This window comes from Fukomys damarensis, unplaced genomic scaffold, assembly GCF_012274545.1.
Source record: "Fukomys damarensis isolate Sample0158 unplaced genomic scaffold, DMR_v1.0_HiC HiC_scaffold_8, whole genome shotgun sequence".
Lineage (NCBI taxonomy): Eukaryota > Metazoa > Chordata > Mammalia > Rodentia > Bathyergidae > Fukomys > Fukomys damarensis.
In genome coordinates, this window is record NW_022900920.1 from 9,199,455 (window position 1) to 9,226,066 (window position 26,612).

Below are 26,612 nucleotides of genomic sequence, written 5' to 3' on the forward strand. Positions count from 1 at the left end.
TTTTCTCAGTCTGCACTTTTATAGGAAATACATTCTGGATAGCACTGGTATTCACGAGTGACCTAAGAAACAAAGGCAGATGGTGTCCATATGAACATACCTAGGTTTAACGTGCTTTGGCTCCTTGAGATGGGATTTGGGATGACCAGGCAGTGGTAGAGAGCCATGGAATAAAGATTTATACTAGAAGAAACTTGACTCAGTCAGATGATTTGGATCTGCAGCACATGATAGAACCAGTGAGGGTTGTTTAGGAAGTTGTCAGCTGTGCAGGAAGTGTCAGGATCTAAAATCCCAATTAAGTTACCTAGAAGGTGAGCCACTGCTTCCTTTGAAAAGCCTACTGCCTACAACTGTTGATTCTGGATTTGCAAAAATCAACTACCTCTGTAGTTCTGCAAACCCTCTCATAAAAGCCCTTCAGAGTTCCTGATTGGGCATCGGCCAATACCATTACAGCCACACTTGCACAGTTATAGTTTTTCTTCTTTGGGTGTAAAGACTTAAGCTCTCTCATTTCATCACCGCATGCCACAGAACACAGTGAAGTGGGTGAAGTTTAGTACCTCGTGTCCTCAGTGGGCAGACAGTGTGGGAGAAAAACACCCCTCCCTCGCAAAACTCGGCCTCCTGCCTGGCCAAAGGCATTTATTCCATTATAATAAGTGTGGTTCCCAAGAAAAATTATTGTCTCTGAGTCTTGCATTACCTTGGCCTCTGGAAGTGGCGGGAGCAGCGTGGCTGGTAGGAGCAGCAGTGGCTGTCACGCCGCACTGGTCTCCACGTCAGCATTCAAAGCACCACAGTGCTGGGCAGGGAGACCCGGAGGGTGAGGGGCACCTTGGGTCAAGGCCAAAGAACACAGCTTTCTTGTTCCAACATTTCTTTTATTTGGAAAATATTTTCTGTATTTCTTTATGCCTTTCCTTTTCCTCTTTACTTGCACAAGCTGCACTGCAACCTCAAGCCAAAGCAGCTCTAGGCGACCTGTGCTGTTGTTTCATGTTGGCCTCTGCAGAGCTTGTCCTCGGAGCAGTACACAGCCACGAAGGTGCGAGGCCTGCTACCACTGTCAATGGCTACCTCAGGGCATCTGTCGAACCTGTTATGACAGTGCCGAGGAATCCTTCAGAGATGAGAACAGAAGTGGCTTTTGTGCTGCTCAAAGGGCACAGCCCTAACAACCCCACATGCACTTCTGGGCTGCGTGAAGTTGCCAGTTCCCCTTGGTGAGTTTGGTGAGGCGGTGCTCAGGCCACTTGTGGCTGACCCAGGCCAGGACTCGGCCCTCAATGACTGCAGAGCCCCAGGTCTCCTCCAGAGACTGGCCTTGCCTGGAAACTTGGAGATCACACAGGAGACTCCTGTTGTGCAGGGCACCCAGGTGCTCCCAGCCCAGCAAGGCAGCCTGTGGACAATGCACGCACCATTGTGTGGGAGGCAGCCTGCAGGACTGTCTCGGAGTGGGTTGGGTTCCACCCTGCTGCCCGCGTTCAAACTCATCCTAAAGTAGAGCGAGGCTGGGTTCTCCCACAGCACACTGCAGTCACAGTGCCCTCTATTGGAAGGTGTGCACATAGAACACACACGCAGGCAGCTGCAGGGCCTGGAGTTGTGCCTTTGAGAACTAGAACACTCTTCTGTTGAGGAAGAAGAAAAAGGCAGCAGGCAGTGACTCCTGGTGACTCTGGGGTGCCAGGTAGACATGCGCATAGCATAACCCTTCAACAGCCCCTGACGCAGGGGCATCCTGGCCCTCCTCATGCATCTTCCTGGCATATCATACAGAGATGGCCCCTCTGCTCTAATAGTAAGATTTAAGAAAATCAGCTAAAACACTCCACTGAGGCCAATGGGAGTGTGTTAGTGGTCACAAACCATGGTGTGGCAGCCAGGTCACTGTTCTGAGAAACCTGATGTCTCTATGACCCGTCATCTGTGTGAAACTCACCTTGCCTCATAACAATTGAGAATGACCAAGTGCAGAAGACAAGTGGGTACTGGTCCCATCATTTTATGCTCAAGGAAACACTTCCAGAAGTAGTGTGTAAGACAAGGAAACAGTGAAGTGTAAACTGGGGAGAAAGGCCTGCAGCTTGTTTTCTAAGGATAGCACTCCATACCAGGCACATCCAAACCACGAGGATGTATTTCCATCCAGTGACCTGTGACCTGTGCAAACCATGTGAGCTTCCCTGGTGTGATTCACACAGGCACAGAGAAGCTGTAGAAGCTACAGCTTTCTGTAGCACAGTTGGGTGCAGTTTATTTTCTCCATAAATCATGTGCTCTCTTTTATTCATCTCTACTCAAAGCTGTAAGTTTTTCCTCCATTTTTTGGACATAGTTAACTTTAAAGCTAAATGGCCAGCATAGTCATAAAGTGTTGGATTGCATCACATGGCAGAATTGTAAACAGGCTTCAGTGCTGTTGGAGGCATGAGCTGACCTACTACTCTGTGATCTTGCTCTTCCCGGCCAGCTCTAGGGTCTGAATGGGTCCCTGTTCCTCACGAGTGGCTTGTCTTCCCTGCTTCTCAGAGCATCCTAAGCCAAAGACAACGAGAGGCTAGGATCTGGGGTGAGAGCTAAGTACCTAGAAAGGTGACAATTCAGCCAAACCCATGTCTCAAGAGCTGTCTTTCCAAATCTTTCTGGAAATGGTTATTTTCTATCTAGTTGATCTGATTGTATGGGGATACATTTGCCTCAGCTGTTCTAGCAGCTAGTACAGAGTACCTGGCTTGTCCACTTTCCTTCAGTTAGATTTGAGCATGGAGTATTCAGGCTGAGTGTGAGTCGTCATTCAGCAGGACAAATAGCCAGGAAGGAAGGAAGGAAGGAAGGGCCACTTGGGGACCCTGCTGGGGTGGGGTCAACTGTTCAGTGTGGACAGTCTAGGGTAGCCAGCTGGGTGCCAGGTGCTTCCCCCTTTCCAGGCAGGGCCCCTAAGGTTTTCCAGGCTTTCCCCACTCTCCCCATTTTAATGGACATTAAAAATGGAACAATAACCATTTTAGAGAAGGGAACCAATGACACACACAATGGCTGGTCATCTGAATGCATTCTGCTGTAAAATGTAGAAACAAGAAAGGGCAGCCATGCTATGTCCCTCAGGACACATCTGGCTCTTTTAATATAGTGGTGCCACCACACATCCTGCCTCCAATGTGGCATTACATTTATGTGTCACTCAAACGTTTACTTCGAATACAAATACTCAATTTTAGACAATAAGCTGAGAGCTAGTGGTTCCGGCCAGACCTTACTCCCGGCAGGCTGGCTTCCCTACTTGATTGCCTTCGTGGGCCAGAAGCCACTCCTTCACACCCTTTCCTCCAGAGTAGTTGCCCATGGCTCCGTCACTGCAGATCACTCTGTGGCAGGGGATGAGGATGGGAACCTGAAAAACAAGGGCCACCACTGTCAATCTGGCTATGGGCTGGCAAGGTCTTTGGGAATCAAGAGCAAGGCCCCAAGTAAAACTGGTCTAGCACTTCTCAGGCAGGGCTCATGACAGACAGGCTGCTGGCACTGGGCATTGGTGCCAGAGGTATCAACATCCCCATCAGTACCCCCACAGAAGCCTTGAGCTGGGAGTCCTAAATAGGATGTAGGGCACACGCCCTGTGGTGTGGGAGGTGGGGGCCTCTTTCAGAAAATCCTTTTATACCAACTTTTGGGAGTGGACAACTTACCTTCATCTGATGAGTAATTTATTATACATATCATCAGAAGTTAAAATTAAATTTCTGAGATCAGGGTGGGATGTGACCTTTTCAGACAGTCCTTGGCTGTGACAGGAGGCCTTAGGGATGATGGTGCTTGGTTAGCCAAGTGCAGCTACATGCCTAATGCCATCTATACTCTGGTGTTACAGTTTTGCTGGAACACAGCCATGTTCTTGGTACATAATTTATATGGCTGCTTTGTCAAACCTCGAAACACTTACCCCCAGTCCATCACAGGAACAGCTGGCCAAAGCCTGCCTACTTGGCACTGGTACTGGGATATCTTCCTTTTCCCTCATCTTTGGGAAATTTTAGAGGAGTTTTGCACGTTTCCAGCTTCCATCCTTCCCCTCAGTCTCCCACAGCCAGTCCATACTGGGTCAGGGCTGGTCAGCTTGGATCAACCAATCCCAGAATCACCCCCAGACCAAGGCCCTCACCCAGAGTGCTGTGGATTCCCCACTCAGATAGTCTGGGGCTCTCTCCTCCAAAAAGCTGCCCTCTAGCTTTTAATCTTGAGAGAGAGAGAGAGAGAGAGACAGACAGACAGACAGACAGAATAAATGAATGTCCATAGTCTGTGAAGGCTGGGAGCAGTGGCTCTGGCCCTTCTTCTGTTTCCATGTGGAGGGACCCTGCTGGCTTCAACTGCTATCACTCACAGCGGAAGAGGGATGAGAACTCAGGAAGCGCAGCGCCTCATGGGTTCTGAGATGACCTGCTTGCCTGCTGGAACAAGGTATTCTGATTACTCCTGAGAGGGCTGGTGCATTTCTTGGGTGGGAGGTCTGAGCCCAGGCAGCAAGGCTAGCGGAAGTCTGATTCCCATGGGAATTACTGGAAGACACCATAGCCATGCCATTGTTCCAGTTTTATATTTATCCTAATAAAGTGAACATCTAGGCATCCCCTATGCATTTCTTGATTGGCTTAGGGCACAGGTAGAAAAAAGCAGGGATGGGATTAATGTTCCCCTGAAGGCCACAGTGAGTGGTGTCACCTCTGGTTGTCCACTTGTCTTCCAAGGTGGCACTGGAAACAGTTCAGAGCATGCTCAGCATGCCAGGGATGGCCACACTTGGATCACCAAGGGTAACATCCCATGTACACACTGCAAGCTCAGCAGCCATTTTTGCCTAAGGATCCCAACAAGTAGTTCCTAAGAAGAGTGGTTCTGGATGCATCCCCCAGGACAGCCATGTGGTGGGAGCTCAGCAAGGCTCTGCATCCCTAAGGAAAAGATTTGCCTGAGAGTCCCTGGGGAAGTAGACTTCAGCCGTATATCACTCAGTGACTGGGAAGAAGGAACCCAGGTCCTCAGCCACCAAAGCCCTGGGACATATGCGGTGCCATGTCTCAGCATTGAGAAAAGTGTAATGCTAGCTGCTCCATGAAGAAGGTAAACTGCCACCGAGTGCAACTATAGCAATGGGTGCCAGGTCCAGAGAGGTGAGGAGGATTCAGGCTCACTGCCATAGGCAAGGCAGGCACACAGCAAGTGCCCAGGCCCAGCCTATTCACTCACACGGCTACCCTGTTCCAGATGCCTGCCTGACAAGAAACATAGACATTCCCACTGGACTCCAAGGGTGAAGATCCCCCGGATTGTTGCTGGATACTATCCTGACTCCCAGCTTTCTTTCTCCCTCTCACTTGGCAGTTCAGAGAGATCTCTGCCTCCTATGCACTCTCTGTCTTTATCCATCCCTCAAGGAAGCAAACTGAACTCAGTGACCAGTTACTAGTCAGCTAAGTTTCTAAGGGATGCTGCATCTGAAATTGCTGAGCTCTGTATCTGGGAACCCTCTGCTTCCCAGGGTGTTGCTTCCTACCTTACATGACCGAAGCCCTCACTGTAGGCATCCTTGTGGTCATCACTGTGCCCTCACCAATCAGACTGCACCAGCCAAGCATTCCCCTTTGTAAGGCTCAGCTATATATGTCCCAGGGGAGGAGGGTCATCCCAGCCACCCAAGGTCACATGATATTTTGACAGCAGCTGAATCCATCCACTGCCTTCTTGACAGCTCAATGTGTGCACTGCCTTTTTTTTGAAGTGAGTCTGATGTGGTGGTGGTGGGACTTTGTGGGCTGGTGACCCATGTTGGCAGGTAACAGGACTTGGGTGGTAGGGATCTGGCTTCTCTCACCCTACAAAGCTCATCCTGGTTTCACTACAAGTTTGGTGATTACTATGGTGACGTGCACAGATGTAGTCTAAGAGTGTCCCAGGGACCAATCAGCACGTTATTGGGGAGGGAAAGGAGACTGACTGTTTATGTGAAGCTGAACAGGTTAAAAAGTGGACAGCATGCTATGGAACTCAGCATCTATCCCAAACTCCCAATCTCCCAAGGAGAAATAGAAAACATTAAGAATGGAGTATTTTCTCCGGTGGGTGGCATTTTGTTCTTGTTACTGCAGACTGAACTCGGAGTCTTTGTGTTAAACTGTGACCGCAGTCCTTTTCTTTTCAGACAGGGCTGTGCTAAGTCACTAAGTTGCCCAAATTCGTTGGGCTTGAACTTGTGCTTCTCTTGCCTCCGTTTTCCAGAGTGCTGAGATTATATGTCTGACTGGTGGCTTTTGTTAAACCCAACAGTCATGTTAGCAATTTCTGTTGAGGACAGTATTAGACAGTACCTAATTTTCAGTTTTGATTAAGAGGTAGTCATTTAACCTAATCTAGCTTACAAACACTTAGGCACAATTTCTATTTTCTAGCAGAGTTCACAACCGAGCTTTGATTTTTCTGCCTTCCCTCTTAACACTATGAAATTATAAAAAGGAGTAATAAAAACCTCTCTCTGTCTCTCCCTTCTTTCTGTATATCAATTACAGAGATTGGACTGATGGCAAATAATGACAGTGACTGTGACAGCTTTGGCCAGTCTTCATCTCATGTCTGCAGAGATGGGAACAGGTCACTTACTAATATAGTTTTACCATGAAACAGGACCCACTGCTTCTGCTTCAGTTTTGGTGGTAGGTTTCTGACTATTAGAACAATGAAACCCCTAAAATTTATTGGGGCCCTAAGGACATTTTCAAAGGATCCTTACCCTCTACGCCCTCTTCTTTAAAGCCTGTGCTGCATAAAATGTAATTTTTATCAATAACCAAGATGCTCATAATATCACAGCTGCATTGAAATCTTCATGCTGTGGAAATCTAATTCATCCAATACACGAATCCATCACTTACGCAGACCCTCTCTCAAATGCTATAAAACTTCCAAACCCATAGATTTGTCTCCAACAAAAATAACATGAAGGGGCCTTTCAATCAATAATGGAATCCCTCTGATTCTGGAACTGGCTGAATATTTTTTCCAACTTCGCCTTTGTTCTTCTGGGTAGAGCCCACAAGGGAAAAAGCTTGTTTTCACTTGCAACCTCATCAATACCTAAATCCTGGTGAACAAGTGACACCGAGAAGTTGTAATCAATAGCTCCCTGTGCGTTTTTTTTCTTCTGGTCAAATGGTTCAGCTCCACTGACAACCCTGACACTTAGAACATGATGCTAAATCTTTATCAACAGCCATCTGGGTGACTGGCAGAACAAGACTGGGGGGGTCATCAACGCTCAGGGCAATCTGAGAATAAACTAACTCCTCAGGAATGTGTTTGTTTAGAAAAAGGTGGGAAACTCTCCATGCATGCATTGATTGACTCTGAAATGCATTTAGCAAAGTCTGTCTGAGGATGAAGGAGAAAGGAGCTTTGTGGGGTAGGGGTTTTGAGGAGTCTTCAACTCGATACACTAGAACACTGACCATCCTTTCCTTCTGGGTAGGGCACAACCTTCCAGAAGGCTGCTTGATCGCCTGATGGGGCTGGTGAGTGCTGCTTAGAAAACTTGGAAGAATACAATTTCTAGGATGTAGAGACTCCCACACCACAAAACCCATTCCGTACTCTGGGAAAGAGGGGGGCAAAAATATACTCACAACCAGTGCTATGACGGGAACAGCATATGGTCATATTCTTGTGGCACCTAAGGAGCTAGTGCAGCATGGTGTTTATGGTATTTCTAGCATTCTGAACCCATTTTTTTCACCCTTGCTCTCTTAAATGCACAACTGTTCTGCTCAGCCTGAATGTAAGAGGTGTTTTCTGCTAGCCCCTCTCAACTTGCCACCACTGGAGCTGGGTGATGCTTACAGTTCTCCAGCTGGGTGGAGACACCCACCAAAGGCAGGGATACCAGGCGCAGTCCATTGTGAGTCAGGACCCTTTTCTTCCTCAAGCCCTTGGGTCGGTCACCTTCTGACTCTCCTAGCCCAAAGTTGGGGATCCTGGTGGGGGACTCATCATCCTGAGCTACTGTATAATGTGCAGCAGCAAGTTATTTAGGGAATATTTGGGCACGTCTTGTGCGCATATATAGCAGCTCTGGGTACCACAACAACCTTCTGCTCAAGCTCATGGTCCCTGCATGAGTCAAAGTCTACAGAAAGGCCACAGAAGAAACATAGCAGCACCCAGGTAAGGATGCTGAGAGGGAGACAGCTTGCCTGTGGAACCTTCCTTCCAATTCTGTGGTCACCTCTATTCTGGGATGTCCATAGGTACATATTAGGCATTATGAGTTTTAAATTCTGTAATTCTTTTTTCCAAATTTAGATGACTGAGGCTGTATCTGAACAGAGACATTCATAGAGATTAACAGCAGAAGAAAGAATCACCTTGGTGTGCAGAACAATACATTTTCCTCAATATTGCCATGAGTAGGTCACTAACTAGTGATGGCATTTCCACAGCAGAGCAAGTAGAAACTTCTGGTATTGCAAAAGGCAGGTGGAGGTGTTTACCAACTTGTGCATGTCAGTCATCTGAGCATGTTCTACCGCTGAAGTAGCAAGCTGCACATATGGAGGAAGCAAGTGGTACTGGTGCCCATGAATGGGGGCAGCTCCCATCTCCACGTGCACAAACAGGGAGTCATGGACAAAGTAAAACGGCTCCATTCCCATTTTAATTGCCTGACCATATAAAATTGTGTATGTGCTCTGCAGCCTGCTGCAGGAATGACCAGAGGAACATATGACCACCTTCTCTGCCTTTACCTCTGGAGACTCCAACCTCAGTGAAGAGAAAGACCAACTCCACCCTAGGGGCATGAAGAGGAGAAGCACTGCCTGAAACAGTAGCTGCGATGATATAGAAGGAGGGTACACAGAATGTTGGCTGCCAATGTTCTTGTGGGGCATTAAACAGAGCCGCAGCATGATGACATTTGGGCTGCCTCTTCATCTATAACAAAGCCAAATGCGACAAAGTTGAACAGGGACCTGGAAGAGGATGGTGGCTTCCCAAAGGGAAGACAGAGATCAAACTTTGGTGGGAGACATCAAAAACCATCTTCAGAAATTGGATATGGAAACATTCCACAGGCACTGTAAAAATTCATCGAAAGCATCTTTGTGAACACCCTGCAATTAATATACAACAGGTGCAAAAGGAAACACTGAGCGCCCCTGGATACCGTCACCCAAACCCAGGACAAGAGCTAGGAGTGAGTAGAGTGTGTGGGCCATGCTGCATCTGGCTGCAGACAATCTGGTGTATTTCAACAAGGCAGACAACCTCCCCCTGAGGAGGGTGTACAGTGAGACAATACGATCCACCACAAACCCACAGGAGTTGCTTCTTCAAGAATAACAATGCAGTCTTGTGCAAAAGGCTACGTAATTGCCATCTCCTAGAAACCAGAGGGCTCTGCCCTCGGGCTGCTGCAGTGCGTGGCAGGAGCAGCCGGCTGTGGTGAGAAAACGCCTCTCCCTTGTGAGCAGGGATGAAAATAGTTTTAAAAATATACAGCAAAGCCACAGCAATTTTTTAAAAAAGTGGGCTCTATCTGATTTAGTAATTTCCCATCCCATGATACAATGATCACATTTGCTCTCCCTGATAAGATGGCATTCTTCTATCATATTACAGACTCGCATAGCTTTAGGGAGAAACCATTACTAACTTGATAGCACACCCTCACCAGGCATGGTGGGGCTGATGAGCAGGAGCATTCTCAGGGTGGTGCAGGATGTCCCTGTGGGTTGTGTGGCTGCCGTGCCTGCTCACCTACAGCATCCATAGCCACATGCTGCAGGTGACATCCTGCTCACACGTGATGGTGTGGGCCACAACTGAAGAGCCAAGGTACCTACTATGCTCGTGCCACTGCTGGCCACACAGCCCCTAATCCCCCTGTGGCTTGCCCTATCCCATAACCATAGTCAGGCCTTTCTGTGCATGTTCAGTAAGATCTGATTACAGACTCTTGGAGGGACAAAGATGCCTAAGAGGGGTTATCCTGGTGAGATGAACCACGGATAGAGCATGTTGTCCATGTCGCAGGGTCTTGAACCTCCTGTGCTCATGGCCTTGACACCCAGGAAACCCACGGCCTCAAAGACAATGCAGCCCCCAGAGAGACGAGGTTGCACCATTTTAGGTACAGCCTCCTAGAAGGAGGTAGGTGGGCTCTTAATCTGTTGTGACCTCTACTGTACTCATGGCATTGGGAAGTGCTGCCCACACAAAAGGCACCCAACATTCTTGACTGTGAAGTGAGTGACTGAATGAGTGGACAAATGAATGGGACCTCCTTCCTGTCTACTTCTCTGGGCTCCACCCTTTTTCACGCTCCTTGCCATGATCAGGGGTCAAGTAGCTGGGAAACAATGGGCTCTATCCCAGCTGTCTCCTTCCTCTCCACCCCCAGAAGCACCGGTTTTCTCTGAAACATATTTAATCAAATGACAATTCACCCCCAAGTGCCCACTTGACCTTGGCCAGCCTGACACCCATGTCTCTGGAACTTACAGGATTGCTTCTCATAGCTCCTCCCACTGCGCGAGCTGCTTTGGGGTTGCCTGCCAGGGCTGCTAATTGCTGGTAAGAAATTGTTTCTCCGAATTTCACAACATTCAGCAGCTTCCATAACACCTGTCTGGTGAATGAATCTGAAAGGAAGAATACAGAATGATGTTATTTGGACAAATGGCTCCAACAGCTCTGATATAAATAGCTGCCAGTCCCAGAGCAGAAAATGCAACGACACAAATAGAGGTGTTACATTCAATTAAAACACAGCCTCCACACAGTGCCCTGCCGCTGTGTCACAAGCAAGGAGAAGTAGGTGGGAGGCAGGCACAAAGCAGCCAGGCCCCTCAGAAGTCTTGCACGTCTCTGCTTTCTTATCTGTAAATTCTTTCCCATCTTTCCATATTCCATGTGATGCTTTTCTGGAAGGTGGGTACATATGTATTCATGAACAGCTCAGTTAATAAGCAGAGAGGTTCCTGCCTGCTCACCTATTTGGAAGCTTTTTGGACTGCTGGTTAATTTCCATCTTCAGCTGGGACGCAGATGGCAAAAGTAGCCAGGGACAGCATTGAAGTATTATGCTAGCCACACACATCTAGCAGTGGGCAGGAGAGCTCTCAGCTACTGTTCTGAATGCCAGACACCCTGGTATGTGGGCGGGTGATGACCTTGGTTACTTGGTTACAGTTAACGAATAGGGCTACGCAAAGAAAATAACTGTTTCCCATTTTAATTGGTCGCATCAAATCGCACGCGCTCTGCTTCCTGCTACCAGAATGACCAGGGGACCATGTGGCCAGTCCCTCCCTCTTCCTCTGGGGTTTAGAAATGTTTCCTGGGTGTGAAGCTTGCAGGGCAGAAACCCAGGCACACGAAGGAGGCCAGTCTGAATCCGATACCTTTTGTCTTTCCAGAGGAGACACATCCTCCATCCCAGTGGCTCAAAACACTACGGGGACCAGAGTTTCTCAATGGTGACAGCAAAGGGGAGGACTCTGTGGACAGGAATGATGTTTGGGAGTGTGTCCGGGAGAGCACTCATTACACTCGGTGCCAAGCTGGCAAAGTGTGATTTTGTTCTTGAGGGGAACACACCCTTACATGCATGTTAAATAATAAAAATCACTTCTTAACTGAAGGGTACGATAATCACTTCACTGGGAAAAAAATCTGTTTAGTCTTTATTATAACATTAAGCAAATTAAACATCAGCATAATCCAGGTGATACTAGAAAAGGGTCATCAAAGAAATTAACTTTGTTGTTCATTAATTTACATGGATTAGTAGAGGGCAAAAAGATAGCAAATGTGCTCTAGTTTTTTGTGATATAATTTCAAACTGTACACCATTTGTGGCAGGAGGGTGACTTTGGGGTTAATCAGACTGATTTGTCCTTTTAATTGCTTTCTATTCAAAGAAAATTCATTAGATAATGTTCTCTTCAAAATTCATGAATCAATTTAACTGAAGAAACCGCATTAACAGCTTTGGGTTCATTAGCACATGCAGTTGTGAGAGGCTGATTGCTGGGAGGGTTTCCTTAGGCAAACAGACTCTGTTTACTGTCTTTCTTCGGAAAGGGGCTTGAAATCACACTGTTAAACATTATTATTGTTACTGTTGTCGTTATGCCTAACTTAAAAAAAGAAAAGGGAAGGCGGAGAGAAAGGTAACCTGGTGTCACTTATGGAAAGGGATTTGGGGGACACTGCGTTGGGAAAAAAACAGTAGAAGCAGCCCTAGATCTTGCAAGAAGTGAAGGCCGATCCCTGCCCTGCTGGGAGAGCACAGCGTGGTAGCCTCTCTTCTGTTCTTTGAACCAGGGAGAGATGTGGCCACAGTGTTCTAGGAGAACCACCTGGAACTTCAGTAAATCCGTTGGAATAAAACAAGGTGGATAACCCAGCTGGAACAGAGAGTGGTTTGGAGAGATAGCGGCACTACCTTCCAGTGCCATTCACCATGTGTCGTGTTGGCCTTGAGCGCTGCTCTGACGGATGACTGCCAAGTTAGGGAGCACCTTTGTCTTCAGTTGCAAGTATTACATAGTGGAAGATTATATGTCTGTATATGAACCAGAGTTTTCCAAACATGTTCAGCTTCACTCTTTTGTCACAGAAAACTTTCTTAAATGGTATGCACCAAGCAATATATCGGGTGGTACAGCTCAAAAGATGTGATATTTCATAATCAAGCACATTATTTTTATAAATACACGCAAAAACTCCATTTCATCCTGTAGGAAACAAATGCTTTAGTTAAAGTAGTGCTCAAAGATGGTGCCTTTGACCCCAATCTGTCCACAATCAGATGGCTGTACTGTCCCTATTTGCCGCAATTTCTAGTAAATGTCTTTCTAAAATGTAGGAAAATTTGCCAGTAAAAACCAAAACATGTTAATGTGGAAAATACAATTTCTGGAGGTTGAAATCATCACTTAAATCCACAGTGGCCAGCTCAGTACTTTGGGTGGTCCAAAGGGAAACTATTAACACACTGTCCTTGTCTAGCATGGGTGTCCCTAAGAGTGGGCCCACAACCCTGTGCTGTGGGAGAGGCCTCTGCACTCCTCATTCTGGTACTCCTTTCCTTCATGGCTTTTCTCCTAGTTTCTTCCTAGAGATACCCTTTCTCAAGTCTGTTCGAGGGGCCCCAGTACCCTGACTGCTGGCGTGGCTGGGGTCAAAATAAGCTCTGTTGGAGGCTGATCTGTGTCTCAGAGTTTACTTGTCTGAAGGCTGTGGCTGTTTTTAATTTTAGCTTGGCCAGCTACTTTAACACATGCACTATAACCACCTAACTGAAAAAGACTTCTAAATCCTCTCTCTACCTAGATGGTATGTCATCCGTCAGGAGGCAGGATGCCGTGTCCTAACACAGGCCTGAGGGTAAGCTGTGCTGAGTAATGGACAGCAGGTTCTCATGCATGTGACAGGAGGAGGTGAGCAGGGACCTGAGGAGGCAGGTGATCTTCACTTGTGTACCTGGATGACCCAGACTGGCTCTGAAAAGGCAGATGGCACATGTTAGGGGCACCGCAGGAGGAATCAGTCAGGGAGCAGCCTCACTCTGTCCTGCTGATCTCAGGTGCGTCGCTTGCTTGTCCTGGCTGCTAGGAACATCATCACAAGAGCTCCCTCGGCAACATGTCCTGTGTCCCCAGTGCACATGGACAGTCATGGAGCATAATGTCAGGGGCAGGGCTGGACTGGAAGCCAGCTCCCTCTCACACCAGCGCTCAGACTCAGTCACAGCACATGCATTTCCAAGCGCTGTCAAAGAGTCTTCTTTCTTTCAACCACCACAGTCCCCTTGGAGAGGGGTGCAGCTTCCCAAGGAGGGGCTAGCCTTCAGCAGTCCGATCCCAGGGCTCTGCCTTGGCCAAGGTGCAGCGAGCGGGACACACTCAGGCCAATAGCCCAGTGGCTGTGGACTTGGTTGGCCATAGAGTGCAATGCTTCCATTCCTGCAGACTCTCCCCATGATACCTACAGGGGTCTGGTAGGGGCTCTCCTGGACCTGTTAACGATGGCACAAGTCACAACTATTTGACTTCATGCTGCTTAACCATCAAGAGCAGCCAGAATCAACTTTCAAGAAAAAGCCGAAACAGTGTGATGGAGGTAAGCAGAGGTTCTGGTTGAGGTCAGTGGATGCTATACTTGGTCCCTTCTACAGAACCTCTTCACAAAGTCTGGCAGAATGTAGACAGCAGTTCTTGTGAGAGCTGTGAAAAGTTAACAAGTGGGCAGACTGGGGAAAAGGATACTGGAATGAAACACCACCAAAATGACGAAATGGTTTACTGCTTTTCCTGCTATCCCCAGCATGGATTTATCGTAGGCTGAGCCCTGGCAGGCCTCTAACATTTGGTGGAAGAAAGGATACCTCTGGTGTTCAGAGAGCATAGGAAACACTCATTCTGTGTGTGCCTCTCTGGTATCTGGGACCACTTCAGCAATCCTGTAGTGCTGGTGGAGGAATGTGGTGGCTGTAGGTGCCTACACCCCAGCAGAAGAGATGGGCCTTTTCTGATGGGAGCAGGTGGGGTCCCAGAAGCGTTTTTCTGCTCTTCAGGCCCTGGTTCTGAGCTCAGTTCCGGATCTGAGCTTAGTTGCTGGAAGTGAGCATTAGAGTTCTAGTTTTGTATTTAGGAGATTGAAAAGGGAGTCCTAAGAACTGGAAAGTACCAGGTAGATGGCAAAGAAAGAACAGTTTTTTTCCACACCAAAAAGTTATTTATACATTCCTAGATTCATCTGTCCAGGTGAGCCGTCCGCCTACCTAGCTGTACATATGTGGTCCTGACCCTAAATCAAAGACTTTGAGAACTGATTTAAGGGTTAAGCACTGCCAAATTCATACTGGGTACTGAATGGTACATGAGGGACAGATTAGAAAGAGACTCCAAACAGAATGGATACGGAACCATAATTCAACGAAGGCCATTGGGAACTTATAGAATTAAATCTAACCAGGTTGACTGCCTCCTAAAATAAAAATACCAGTATTACCTGCAGTAAGATCCAAAGTTTCATAAGGTGGTTGGGCTATGATCCAAAATTACTAAGTATGTAAATAATTAGAAAACTCTCAACTTGCTTCGAAAAGGATGATCAATACATGCCAAGCCTGCACGGGAAGCTGGACGCATCTGACACAAACTTTAAAGGATGTGTTATAAAAATGCAGGAAGAAGGAGTTAGGTACAGTGGTGAATGCCTATAATCCCAACTACTCAGGAAGCTGAGGAGTGAGTTTGAGGCCAATCTGAGGAACTTCGTGAGACCCTGTACAAAAAAAATGCTTCCAGAAAGGAGAAAGCTTTTGCAACAAATAAAAAGACACAAAGTATCAGTAAAAAAATAGGAGGTTTAATGAATAATCAAGTGGAAAATTTTGTACTGAAAAATAAACCAAATTCCAAATTGCTCTTCATGGGATCAATACCAAAATGGAGACGCCAGGGAGAATAGTTAATGAGCTGCAGACAAGCCAAGAGAAACTATCAAATCTGAACAAAGAAAAAAATATATTTAAAACAAACAAAAGACCAAGAAGAATCTTGGTACATGTGGAACAGAGTTAAAAGATCTAATATTTATATCACTGGATTTCTTTCTTTCTTTTTCTTTTTGGTACTGGGGATCTAACTCGGGGCCTTGTACTTGAGAGGCAGGCACCAGAACCTCTGAGATAAATGCCCAGCCCTGTGTCACTGGATTTCTAGTACGAGAAGAAAAAGTGTAGCAGAGAAAGTATTAAAAAAAAAAGTTAAAATTTCCCCAAATTGGCAAACAAGACCTACCCAAAAAAGTCCAGACCCAAAACAATATGATCAAACTGCTGAATGGTAAAGACTGAAAAAATTCTTAAAAGGCACCAGAGAAAAACCCCTCAGAAAGGGTCTCCACCCAGCCTAGCAGTTGGGGAAGCATCCCGGGGAAGTGATGGAAATGAAGAAATGAAACTATCAAAATGAAATGTACAGACTGAAATCAATAATCTGAATAGTCCTACAATAGTTAGAGAAGCTGACTTCATAGCTTAACATCTTCTGAAAAAGAAACCTCTAAGACCAAGATGATTGCACCAGTGAATTCTAGCAAATACTCCAATAAGAAATACCAATTCAACATCATCCTTTCAAGAAAATGGAAAAAGAGGGAAACATTTACAAGGCACATTATGGGATCCAAACCAGAAAGTACAGATAATGAGCTGTATCATTGTCTCTCTCATAACATGGAAATAAAATCTTCAAAAAATATTGGCAAATCAAGTCTAGCAATATATAAAACCAATAAGACATTAAAATTAAGTAGAGTTGTCACAGGAAAGCAAGGCTAATTCAACATTTAAAAATGAATCTGTATGCAAAGCTACGGTAATCAAGATAAGAGTTATATAGGTGAATGACACAGGTAAATGGAACAGATATACATAAATATGATCTCTGACAAAGATATTTGATGAAGGAGCAAAGGCGATTAATGAAAAAAGTAGTCTTTTCAGCAACAAACAGTAACCATATACAAAACAAGCCTACACACCAAACCCCCACAAAACTAAAAACTAGGCACAGGCTTTATACTTTTTACAAAAATAAACACAAAATGTGTCATAGACCTAATTCTAAAGGATAAATCATAAAACTTTCAGAAGGTAACAGAGAAGGAAATCTAGATGATCTGGGCTTTAGAGAAAAGATTCTGGATATATGATCCATGAATGAAAAAATTCAGTAACATAGACTATTAAAATGAAAAACTATGAAAAACATGTTAAGACTGGAAAAAGAAAAAACACAGGCTTGGAGAAAATACTTATAAAATGCACACCTGAAAAAGTTGTATCCAAAATATTCAAAGAACTCTTAAAAGTCAGCAATTAGAAATCAAACAACCCAATTCAAAAAGGATTAATCTGGGAGGGCAGAGGTATGGGGAAAAAATGAGAACCAAGACCTGTCATGTAAAGGTACAAGATCCCAATGATGAATGTAACTGTACTGTGTACCTAAAATGTACCAATAAACTCAGTGAGAAAAAAAGAATTAATCTGAACAATACCTTACCAAAGAAAATATACAAATGACAAGCATAGGGAAAGATGTTTATAATAAGTTTTAGGGAATTTCTATTAGAGCAATGTCACAGCACTGCAAACCTGAGAAAGACTAAAATCCCAAAAATAACACATCCACTGCTGGCAAGGATGTAAAGCAACAGGAATGCTACTTCATTGTTGGTACACACTGAGCTACACCCTCAGCCTTTTTATATTTTATTTTGAGACAGGGTTTCATTAAGTCACTAAACTGACCAGACTGGGTTTGAACTTGCAACTTTCCTATCTCAGCTCCCAGAGTGAGTGCTGGCCTACAGGCACGAGTCGTCATCCCTGGCTATTTTTATATTTTAATTTATTAAATTACTTTATGAAAGAACAAAAAAGTCAAAGCATTATAATTAAGAAACAAAACTTGCATATCTGCTTAATAACAATAAAACCCTGCCTTCACAGGCACACACAAAGGGAGGCAGGTTGAAATACTATTATTGGTAATCACTGCATTTTAGTTGTCAAGCCATGAAAGCACATGTAACACCTGATACATGGAGGTTTCCATTCGAATGACTGTGTGTAGCAGGCTTGGGGTGTGGAGTTAACACTGCACTGTGCAACTCTTACACAGCAATCTGTTGTTGCCTATACAGTCTGTGCCCCAGTACCACAGAGACTTGAAATGTCCTCACTGCAGTAGGCGAAGGTACTGACTTTTCCAAGAGCAACTTTGGAAATGAGTGGAGTTCATAAGGCTAAGGGTAAAAGGAACTGTACATAAGCACTGTATTCCAGCTGATAAAGTTGTTTTTCATGAGCATATGTGTTAAAAACTCTGATACAATCATATATGCATATTGGACTTGAACAATTAATTGCAGTGGTGAACTGTAAGTTCATGAACTTAATTTTCAAGTTTTGTGAGCAGAATTATGGAAAGAATTAAATTAGTGAACTGGGGTACCACTGTAAATGAATGGTGAAAAGTGGAAGCCAGATTCTGAAAGTGAGTGGAAGTTTACAGCTAAGCATGTGGTAATGGGTTATAGATGTCAGTATGAACTAATGTTCTGCTCCATATCAACACAGATGGTGGCATAAAGAAATACACATAATACATGTAACACATCAGCTAGTGCACACTCATTTATTTCTGTGACAAAACAGCTACAAAAACTCAGGAGCAACCACAACCAGTAGCAATAAGCACACCGAGTGCCCAGATACTATCTTTTAGTATAATGAACAGAAACTAGCCTTTTATCCTAAGACCCAGCATAAGAGATAATCAAAATGAGCCTGGAGTAAATGTATTATGGTATCGGGAAATAAGGATATGCTCAAAACCAAAATGAAACAAAACAACAAAAACCAAAACACCCAAACAAATATTAAGGATGGGAGTAGGTTAGGGAGTTAACTGAAAGAACTCTCAATGGTCAAAGCTGGAACAATCTGTGAAACAAAATGTAGTATTACACATAACCCAACAAAATAAATACTTATGATATAAAGGTAAAAGTAAATGATTTAATTAATAAATAAGTATAGGTAAATGATTTAATAAGTAAAGGTTATAAGAAGTATAATTCCCCATTCTATAAGTATGATAAGCACAGTGACTTCCTCGGAAAGAGCACAGTACATAGCACCGTATGTCATAAGAAATAAAAATGGCATAAACTGTAAATGTGTAAAATGGGTGTGGAATATCAAGGAACTGAATCTTTGTACTAACTTTGCAATAAATCTAAAACCGTTTTAAAGTAGTATATTAAAACAAATAGTATTTCTCAAGTTAACATCCTACTGGAGAATACACAATAATATCAACTGAGACAGAAAAAGTTACGTATTTATTTAACATTTTTTTCCATTTATTTATTTACTTATTTTTCATTTTTTTCTTGGTAAGGGGGCTCGAACTCAGGACCTCGTGCTTGTGAGGCAGGCATGGCACCACTGAGCTAAATCCCTGGCCCTCAAAAAAAGTTATTTAACAAAATTTAACATAAATAGGAACAGAATGTAACTTCCTTAACCTGATTAAGATAGCTACAAAAAACTTACACTTAATATATTTAACTGTGAAAAACTATGCTTTTCTCTCAAGACTGAGAACAAGGTCAGGATATCTACTCTTACCCTTCCAATTCAGCATCTCAGTGGAAGTCTTAGCCCCTGCAAAAAAGTAAGGAAAAAGATAAAAGCCATTCGTTTTAGAAAGAAGAAATAAAACTGTTCTTGATTACTTATGGACAATTCTCAGGAACGTACTCCCTCCAGGTTTTGGATCTGATAAGTGAGTTTAACAGGGCCATTTCAAACAAGGTCACAAAAATAATTACATTACTATCCTTATGTAACACTGATAATATCTCCAATCAAAATTAAATATTTAAATGTAAATCTAATGAATTGTATAAAAGATCTGTGGGTGATTATAAAATGTTGATAAGAGAAACAGTGAAATAATTGAGGAGACATGCCATGTTCATGAACTGCAAGTCTCAACATTTAAAGATTTTAATTTTTCACGAATTGATCTAAAGATTTATTGCTGTTTCCATAAAAATTCCAGAAGGCTTTGCAGTACATGCAGATGAATTAATTCTAAAATTTATATGGAAAGTCAAAGAATCTAGACTAGCCAAGTTGTTTTACTAAATACAAAATACAAAAAGGCTGAAGAAATCATAACAGTTCTTAAGACTTACTAGGTTATAGTAACCAAGTATTTTCTAGGAATATATATCCAGATTGATAGAATATAATAGAGATTTGAGACTCATCCAAAAGATGTGAATGAACACTTCCTTGGATATATACATGGGGCAGGGAGCACACAAAACATTCTATATAACTAGTTTTTAGGAAACTGGGTAAAGGGCTTCCTCTGCATGCTGATTATGGTGGTGGTGACAGAAATCTATGCCTGTACTGAAATTCACAGGACTGCACACCACAAAAAGTCAGTTTCATTCTGTTAAAAAAAAATGTTTAAAGGAAAAGATAAAGAGAAACATATTTTCTAGTTGCCTTTCTCCCCAACGTTTAAGACACTAGAGAACATTACTTTCCATTTAAAATGGAATCTAGGCTACATTTTCTGCAAAATCATCTCTTCAAGGTCCCTCACACCCACCCTAATACCCTCACTGATTTTATCACCATGGAGGTCTCTTCTAGTAGACCCAGCTAACTGAGGACAAAACACCCACCTTATGGGTCTCTATCCCAACATTTAGCACTGTGCATAACCAGAGCAGGCACTGACTGAATGAAAAAAAGGTTAGGTGCCAGAAGGCATGTGGTGGATAGCCCCACCTTCTGAAAGAGTGATCTGGGCCTGGAACTGACCACCTGGGCATCTGCTTCAGCCTGGCCAGAAGAAGTTGATAAATCTCCTTTACACAGCTGGAGACTTGCTGGCCAGAGTTTCTGTCAAGGTGTAGAGCCTCCACAAGAAATACCAGGGTAAGGGTGCGTGCAGGCTACAGACATGGGTCTGTATGCTAGGGCTCTGCTGACCACCTTTGCCAGGACTGTGAGGGGTCCAACCACACAGGGCCTCTGCCAGCCATATACGCACATGACACAATGTGACACATTATGTTGGTTACCTAGGGGTGGGAAACTTCTGAATCCAGGAGGTAAGGCTCATCCCTTTAATCCCTTCCAGGCCCACTGCTTAGGAGACCAAGATATGGAGTCTCCTGCACTTGTAAGGAGTAAGACAAACCCTAACACTGGTTGTCCCCGGAGGCCAGGCTTTCTAAGCCCAGAGCTGGACCTCAATAGATTCAGAAAACAAAATCTGCAGGTAGACCGAATACAGCAGCCTCTCTGATTTCTGGAACACCTTTGGGACAACCTTTCAAATACACTTGAGGACAAACACGTATAGGTTCCTCCTACCCAGCCAGATGGGAATTTACTCCTATGGCAAGGTATCCCCTTTAATGAGCCCTCCTCTGGGATGGGACATGCTGCTGCTGCCTGAGTTCCCAGCAGGACCACACCTCCTGTGCCTCCCAGGAGCTCCTGCAGCACAAGCAGAACACTGAGACAGGCGTTTGTCTTAAAACCTGGGCAGTCCTGGAAGAGTGGGGAAGTGGGCTTGACTCAGCTCCAGGAGGCAGCACTCCAGCAGGGCTGGCTAGTGCCTCTTGATCCGACAGAGCAGGTAACATGGTACAGACACACATCACATGCTTTTCTATAGGCACAGAACACAGTGGTTATGAGATGAAATGTTGGTTAAATGAAAATAATTCAACTTATTTTGGCACTTTAACCACGACTTCCAGAACCCCATAACAAAAGGGAAAATGCTAAGAAAGAAGAGTTTATATAGGGCACTTCAAAGGTTCAGGGATCAGCACATACTTGGGACATGCACTACAAAGTTAAATTAAATGCATTAAATTACAACTACTTGAGGTTAGATTGAGGTACATATGAGGTGTGAGCTTCCAGAAAGTGGGACAGGACAGGCTGAGATGTGGTGAAATTCCTAAATCTCCCTCAGAGTCCTGAATCCTGATCTAGACCAGAGAGATCATAATGCCACCAACACACCAGCACAAGTCTGCGCTGTGATGTCCACAGCATCCAGCTGGGCCAGAACCACAGAGAGCTTAGTATAGAGAGCAGCAAGGGATGTTTCTTAACTCATGAAGTCACACATAGTGTCACATGTATGTGAGCAGTCCCAACTCAACATCTGTTTCTAACATACTGTGAGATATGCTACAAAAATTGTGTGGCATTGGTTGGCCTATAATAATATTATCCCCTTGGAGTGGAGAAGACAGGGTAAAGGTTGGAGTGGTTGTGCCCCTCAGTCATGACGTGCACTCTGTAAGCTGGGACTGCTGTTCTCACCCAACAAATCAGGAAACCAGGTCCAGAGCCACAGCCTGCTCGAATGGCTGCCCAGATGGCTCAGAGACTCTGACCCACATCTGATGCTTTCAGGCTTGGAGGGCGGGCCCAAGGCCCTGACAGCTGATGTGGGTTTTGTTCCACAAGCTAGTCCCATTTAGAGTTCTTCTCTGTGACATTCTGGTCTGGGTGACTCCGTATACTCTAACCTGAGTCTGATTACTAGCTGCTTCCAAGTATGAGTGACAGCGACAAAAGGCCTTCTCTGTGGTGTGATGGCAGGCGACAATTCGCCCACAGAACAGATTCCCATAGGTGAAAGCATGTTGTCTTTCAACATGGCCTCTTAGGAAGAGCTGCATTTTTCAGAAAATAGGCCCTTCTTTCAGGTCACCCACTGGGCCAATAGATACTCCTTCAAATGAGGATGGCCTAATATTTTGTGGTCTTAACTTACCTGGGTTCCATATGATTTCTGATGCCTCAACAACTAGGAAGGTGAGCAGACTGAATTTTAGGCCTCTTCCCAAAAGTCAAATTCTTGCTGGGGTAAAAAAGTTTGCCAACATGTAATATCCAAAAGCACCCACATAGTTTTTTGTACCACAAGTTCCTCACACATTCTGAGCACTGCCAGGGAGATAGGGGAATAGGGGCATTTTCAATCTAACATTTGTTTAAAAATTTTAGAAAATTTTCTTAAAAAGCAGTGGTCCCAGTACTAGTAGGTACAAACATTTATTTGGTACAACATGCCCTCTCCTGTGTAGTCCTCAAGAGGACCCTTGACTCTGTGCCACCATTATCCTTGCTTTAGGTGCAAATGCTCCAGGCCCAGAGATGGAATGGCCTGTCTCCAGTCATACTCGTCAGGCAGGGCATCTGGGCCTGAGCTGGCAGGCAGGGCCCTCTGCAGGCGTCTCTATGTGCTGTTGCCCTCAGAGCTCAGCAGGCCAGCTCCATAGCTGGGCTGTTTTCTGGACCACTGTTCTCATCTCCTCCTGGCAAAGCGAGGCTTGAGAAATGGTATAGCCTTCTGAGGGTTACCGAGCTATCCGTACGACAGTGCTTCATGAGGGGAAGGGCCGTGCAGGTTTCAATGACTGATTTTCCACCTTCTCTAGAAAGACCCATTTGGTGAGGTCACTGCTTCCTAGGATAGGCAGGCAGAGCCTGTGGTGCACTCTGGGAAGGGCACAGTGGCTGATGGCACCAGTATCAGCAGAAGTGAATCCTCAAGTGTGTGATACACATTAGCTTCAGGACAAGGACCCTCTTGGGGCTGGGGACCTCTGCTCCTAATTCTAAAGTTTTCTGCAGGCTGAATCCTATTCTGCTAAGAAGAAATACAATGTTTAAAATGTTGTCAAATTTCCCTTTAATGACTGGTACTTAAAAGTAGGCTGGGGAGTGAAGGCCTGTGAGACAGTGTTGATCCTGGTGGGGAGAGCCATGTAGGTTTTGCTTTTCTAATCCTTCCACCTTGGGGACATGGCGGGGTCTCTGGCTTGGTTTTGAGCTGATGCTGGAGCACAGTCTGGGTGTGGGGAGCAGTTTAGCACATGCGTGAGGTGGGTGTGGAAGACAAGCACCACATCCGCAGTGTCCCCAGCTATACATCGAGACTGAATTCCACCGTCACTTGAAAGAGTAAAATAATGAAAAAATCAGGAACTGACAACATTCATACTTTTCAGGAGTAAGAGTACTTTCACTTTTTTTTAGAATAGTGGTTCTCAAAGTGTGGTGTGGGACTCCTTGACAGGTTTTGGAAGTCAAAATTCTTTTCACAGTAATGCTGATATTTTAAATTTTCATCCTCTCCCACTGAACAGAAAAGATTTTGGGGGCTCAGGACCATGTCACCAATGCAGGTTAAATGAAGGAGCTGGCTGAGATTCTAGCCATTTTCCATGCAGGAGGCTTTAAAGAGATTTACAAAAATTGAAAAGACCACCACTTTTCTCACAGAAAGTGTTTTTCTCTTTTGCCTTGGAAAATAGATATTGTCATGTGATAACATAGTGGGTATATTACTATGTTCGATAACCTGTAGTGGATTTTTATTATTACTTTTAAATAAGTTAATACTGTACATGGAAAAAGTTCTCTAGTTTTCAATAAGGTTAACTGCACAGAGGTAAAATCCTCCCATCACAAAGCTCTTTGGGGTCCTCAATGATTTTAAAGAGGGCAGCGGAGTTCAGAGGAACTGATGGCTGAAAGGGTTAACCTTCTATCCCTGGAAGGCATGTGATGCCTCGGTTTATGAATAGAAATGCAGCTGGCTCTGTCAGTCCTGGTGCACCAGAACAAAAATCTCTGAGCTCATCTTGTGGATGGGGCCATCAGCCCTCAGAAATGAATCTTCTGCCTCACCATGCAACGAGGAGCCAGACTCTGACCTAGGAGATGCAGGCAAGCATGGGTAAGACAGCCTCTGCCTGGGCCTATTACCATTCACTTTCCTAATACTTAGAGTCTCCTAAATTTATTTAACAAAAGAATTATGCCTAATACTTTAAGCACAAACTTAAGGAAGTCTACAGAGAAATGATTAAACTGTGAGTGTCCTGGTACAAATGTGAATAATTATATGTTAACACCCTTCACCATTCAAATAATTGTCATTCAGCTCAAACTGAGCGACTGACTTGAACAGGGGTTAATAGTTTTGGAACAATAGCAGAAACACACTGCGTAAAAAGAAATCTGAGGTGGGAGGGGGAGAACAAGGAGTAGAGCAAGTGCTCGAGAGGGTAAGAAGCTGGACCCCCGTGTCGTTCCTGTATTACTGAGGTTACAAAGAAGAGAAACCAGACCAAGTCTGGGGTTTCTGGTGCTAATTCCATGTGATATCCTTGCCCCCTGCATGCCTATCTGCCCCACATAGGTTCTGCTCCATGGCATGTGGCTCCTTTCCCTTCCTGTAGAAACACGCAAGCTCAGAAGATAGGTTATGCTCTGAGCCCTGAACTGGCTGCACCCAGGAAGGAACAAATCCCCCTTCAAAAGCTCCCGACTTTCTGAGATAGTGTACCTAACCATGTCACCAAAACAACACAGAAGTAGAATATCTGACCGCAAATGACAATAACAACATGTGCAAAAAACATTTCCCTCCACTAGCAAGCTTCACTCTGCCCAGAGCCAGTGACACGAAGCCTCGTCAATGCACCCAGAACAGGCACCAGCAGTGACCAAATTTCCAACCTGTGTCATTTCACAATGAATTCACCGATGGTGCTAAGAACACATCAGTGTACCCAAAGAACCTACATATGTGACCCTGCCTGAGTTCCACACACTCCATAGAAATCTGGAATCCTCCCTCAGCCTCCCTTTTCCTTCACCCAGGAGCGGGAAGGCCTTGCCAGCTTCATGAACAGACACTTTAACTATAGCTGCAAATCTAAAAATAGGCTCCTTCCCAAACTGGGACAGTGCCCAAGCCACCCTCCTGCCCCGCGTGCAGACACCTCATAGTCAGCATCATCTGACTTAATTTCAGGGAACACTGACAAACCTAGAGGGGGTGGATTGCCTAGCTGGTCCCCACCCAGGCAGCTTCTTGAGCTTGTCTGAAACAGCCCTGAGGTGTGCTGAATAATTTTTCATTGATAATCATGCTGCCATCGCCATTAGCTAACTTTTGAAGACCAACCCAATGGAAAGGAGCTGGGCCCTTAATTTCTTAATGAATTATTCTTTACCATAGGATGGGGATTACGCTATGGAGAAGGCATATCATTACTGACAGAGCTGTCAGAAGGACAGGCAAAAGGAAAACTGGCAAGCTTTAATTTCTCTGCAGAGAAATGAGGGGCTCTTTGGGGATTAATCTCAGTATCAACATTGAGCCTTTGCCTCAGGGCAGCTGAGGAATTCAAAAGAAGTTGTGACTGAATTTTGAGTGATGGAATCTAGCTCAAATTGTGCAGCTGACTTTGGTTTCTCACCTATTTAAATGAGGACGAGGCTGTGCAGGTGGGGAGTATGGCAGGGCAGGTATCCAGCATGGCTGGCAGGGGACAGGGCAACAGACAGGCAGGCAGGGGCGGCCCAACACGTATGTGAGCCTATACTGAGAAAGTCCTGAGCATTAGGGGAGCTGGGCAGGTACACACTGTGATCTGCTACACAGCCAGGGGGCTTAGGTCCCTTCTGTTTGCAAGGACTGAGGCTGGGACACAGAGAAGTCTGTATAGGCAGATGGTACCTCTAGTCCCTTAGCGTTTATACCAGGTAGCAAATCCATTCCCTGCAGTCGGTCCTCATCCCACTGCAGAGGGTGAGCTGAGGGGCTCTTCCCCTCTCTCCAGCAAGGGTCTTGAAGGCCGTAATTCACTCCGCTTGCTGGAGTCATGAGGCTGCCGTGACCAGCCCATTGCTGCTGCTGGGGAAAAAGGGGCAGAGTCTGGTCTTCCCTCTCCATACCAGTAACAACGGGGGGATCATGAGCAGGGTGCCCTTGGCAGGGCTGTCCTCCTTTGACAAGGGGCGGAAAGACCCAGTGTGGGCATGTTCAGATTTATTGATTAGCTTATTAATTTGTTTCTCATTTATTCAACAAATTTCAAAAAGCAGCTATTGAATG

General features: G+C 45.0%; 1 protein-coding gene across 6 annotated transcripts in view; it reads right to left on the reverse strand.

The window, feature by feature from the left end:
• Positions 1 to 2,473: 2,473 nt before the first annotated feature.
• Positions 2,474 to 26,612, reverse strand: part of Mgmt (O-6-methylguanine-DNA methyltransferase) — a 280,232-nt gene continuing 256,093 nt past the window's right edge. For all 6 annotated transcript variants that reach the window (XM_033761355.1, XM_033761354.1, XM_033761357.1 and 3 more), the window contains 2 exons: positions 10,558 to 10,697; positions 2,474 to 3,403 (listed from right to left, as the gene is read on the reverse strand). In XM_033761355.1, coding sequence (XP_033617246.1) covers positions 3,266 to 3,403; positions 10,558 to 10,697 — 278 coding nt within the window. In that variant the 3' untranslated portion in view covers positions 2,474 to 3,265. The remainder of the gene's footprint in view (positions 3,404 to 10,557; positions 10,698 to 26,612) is intronic.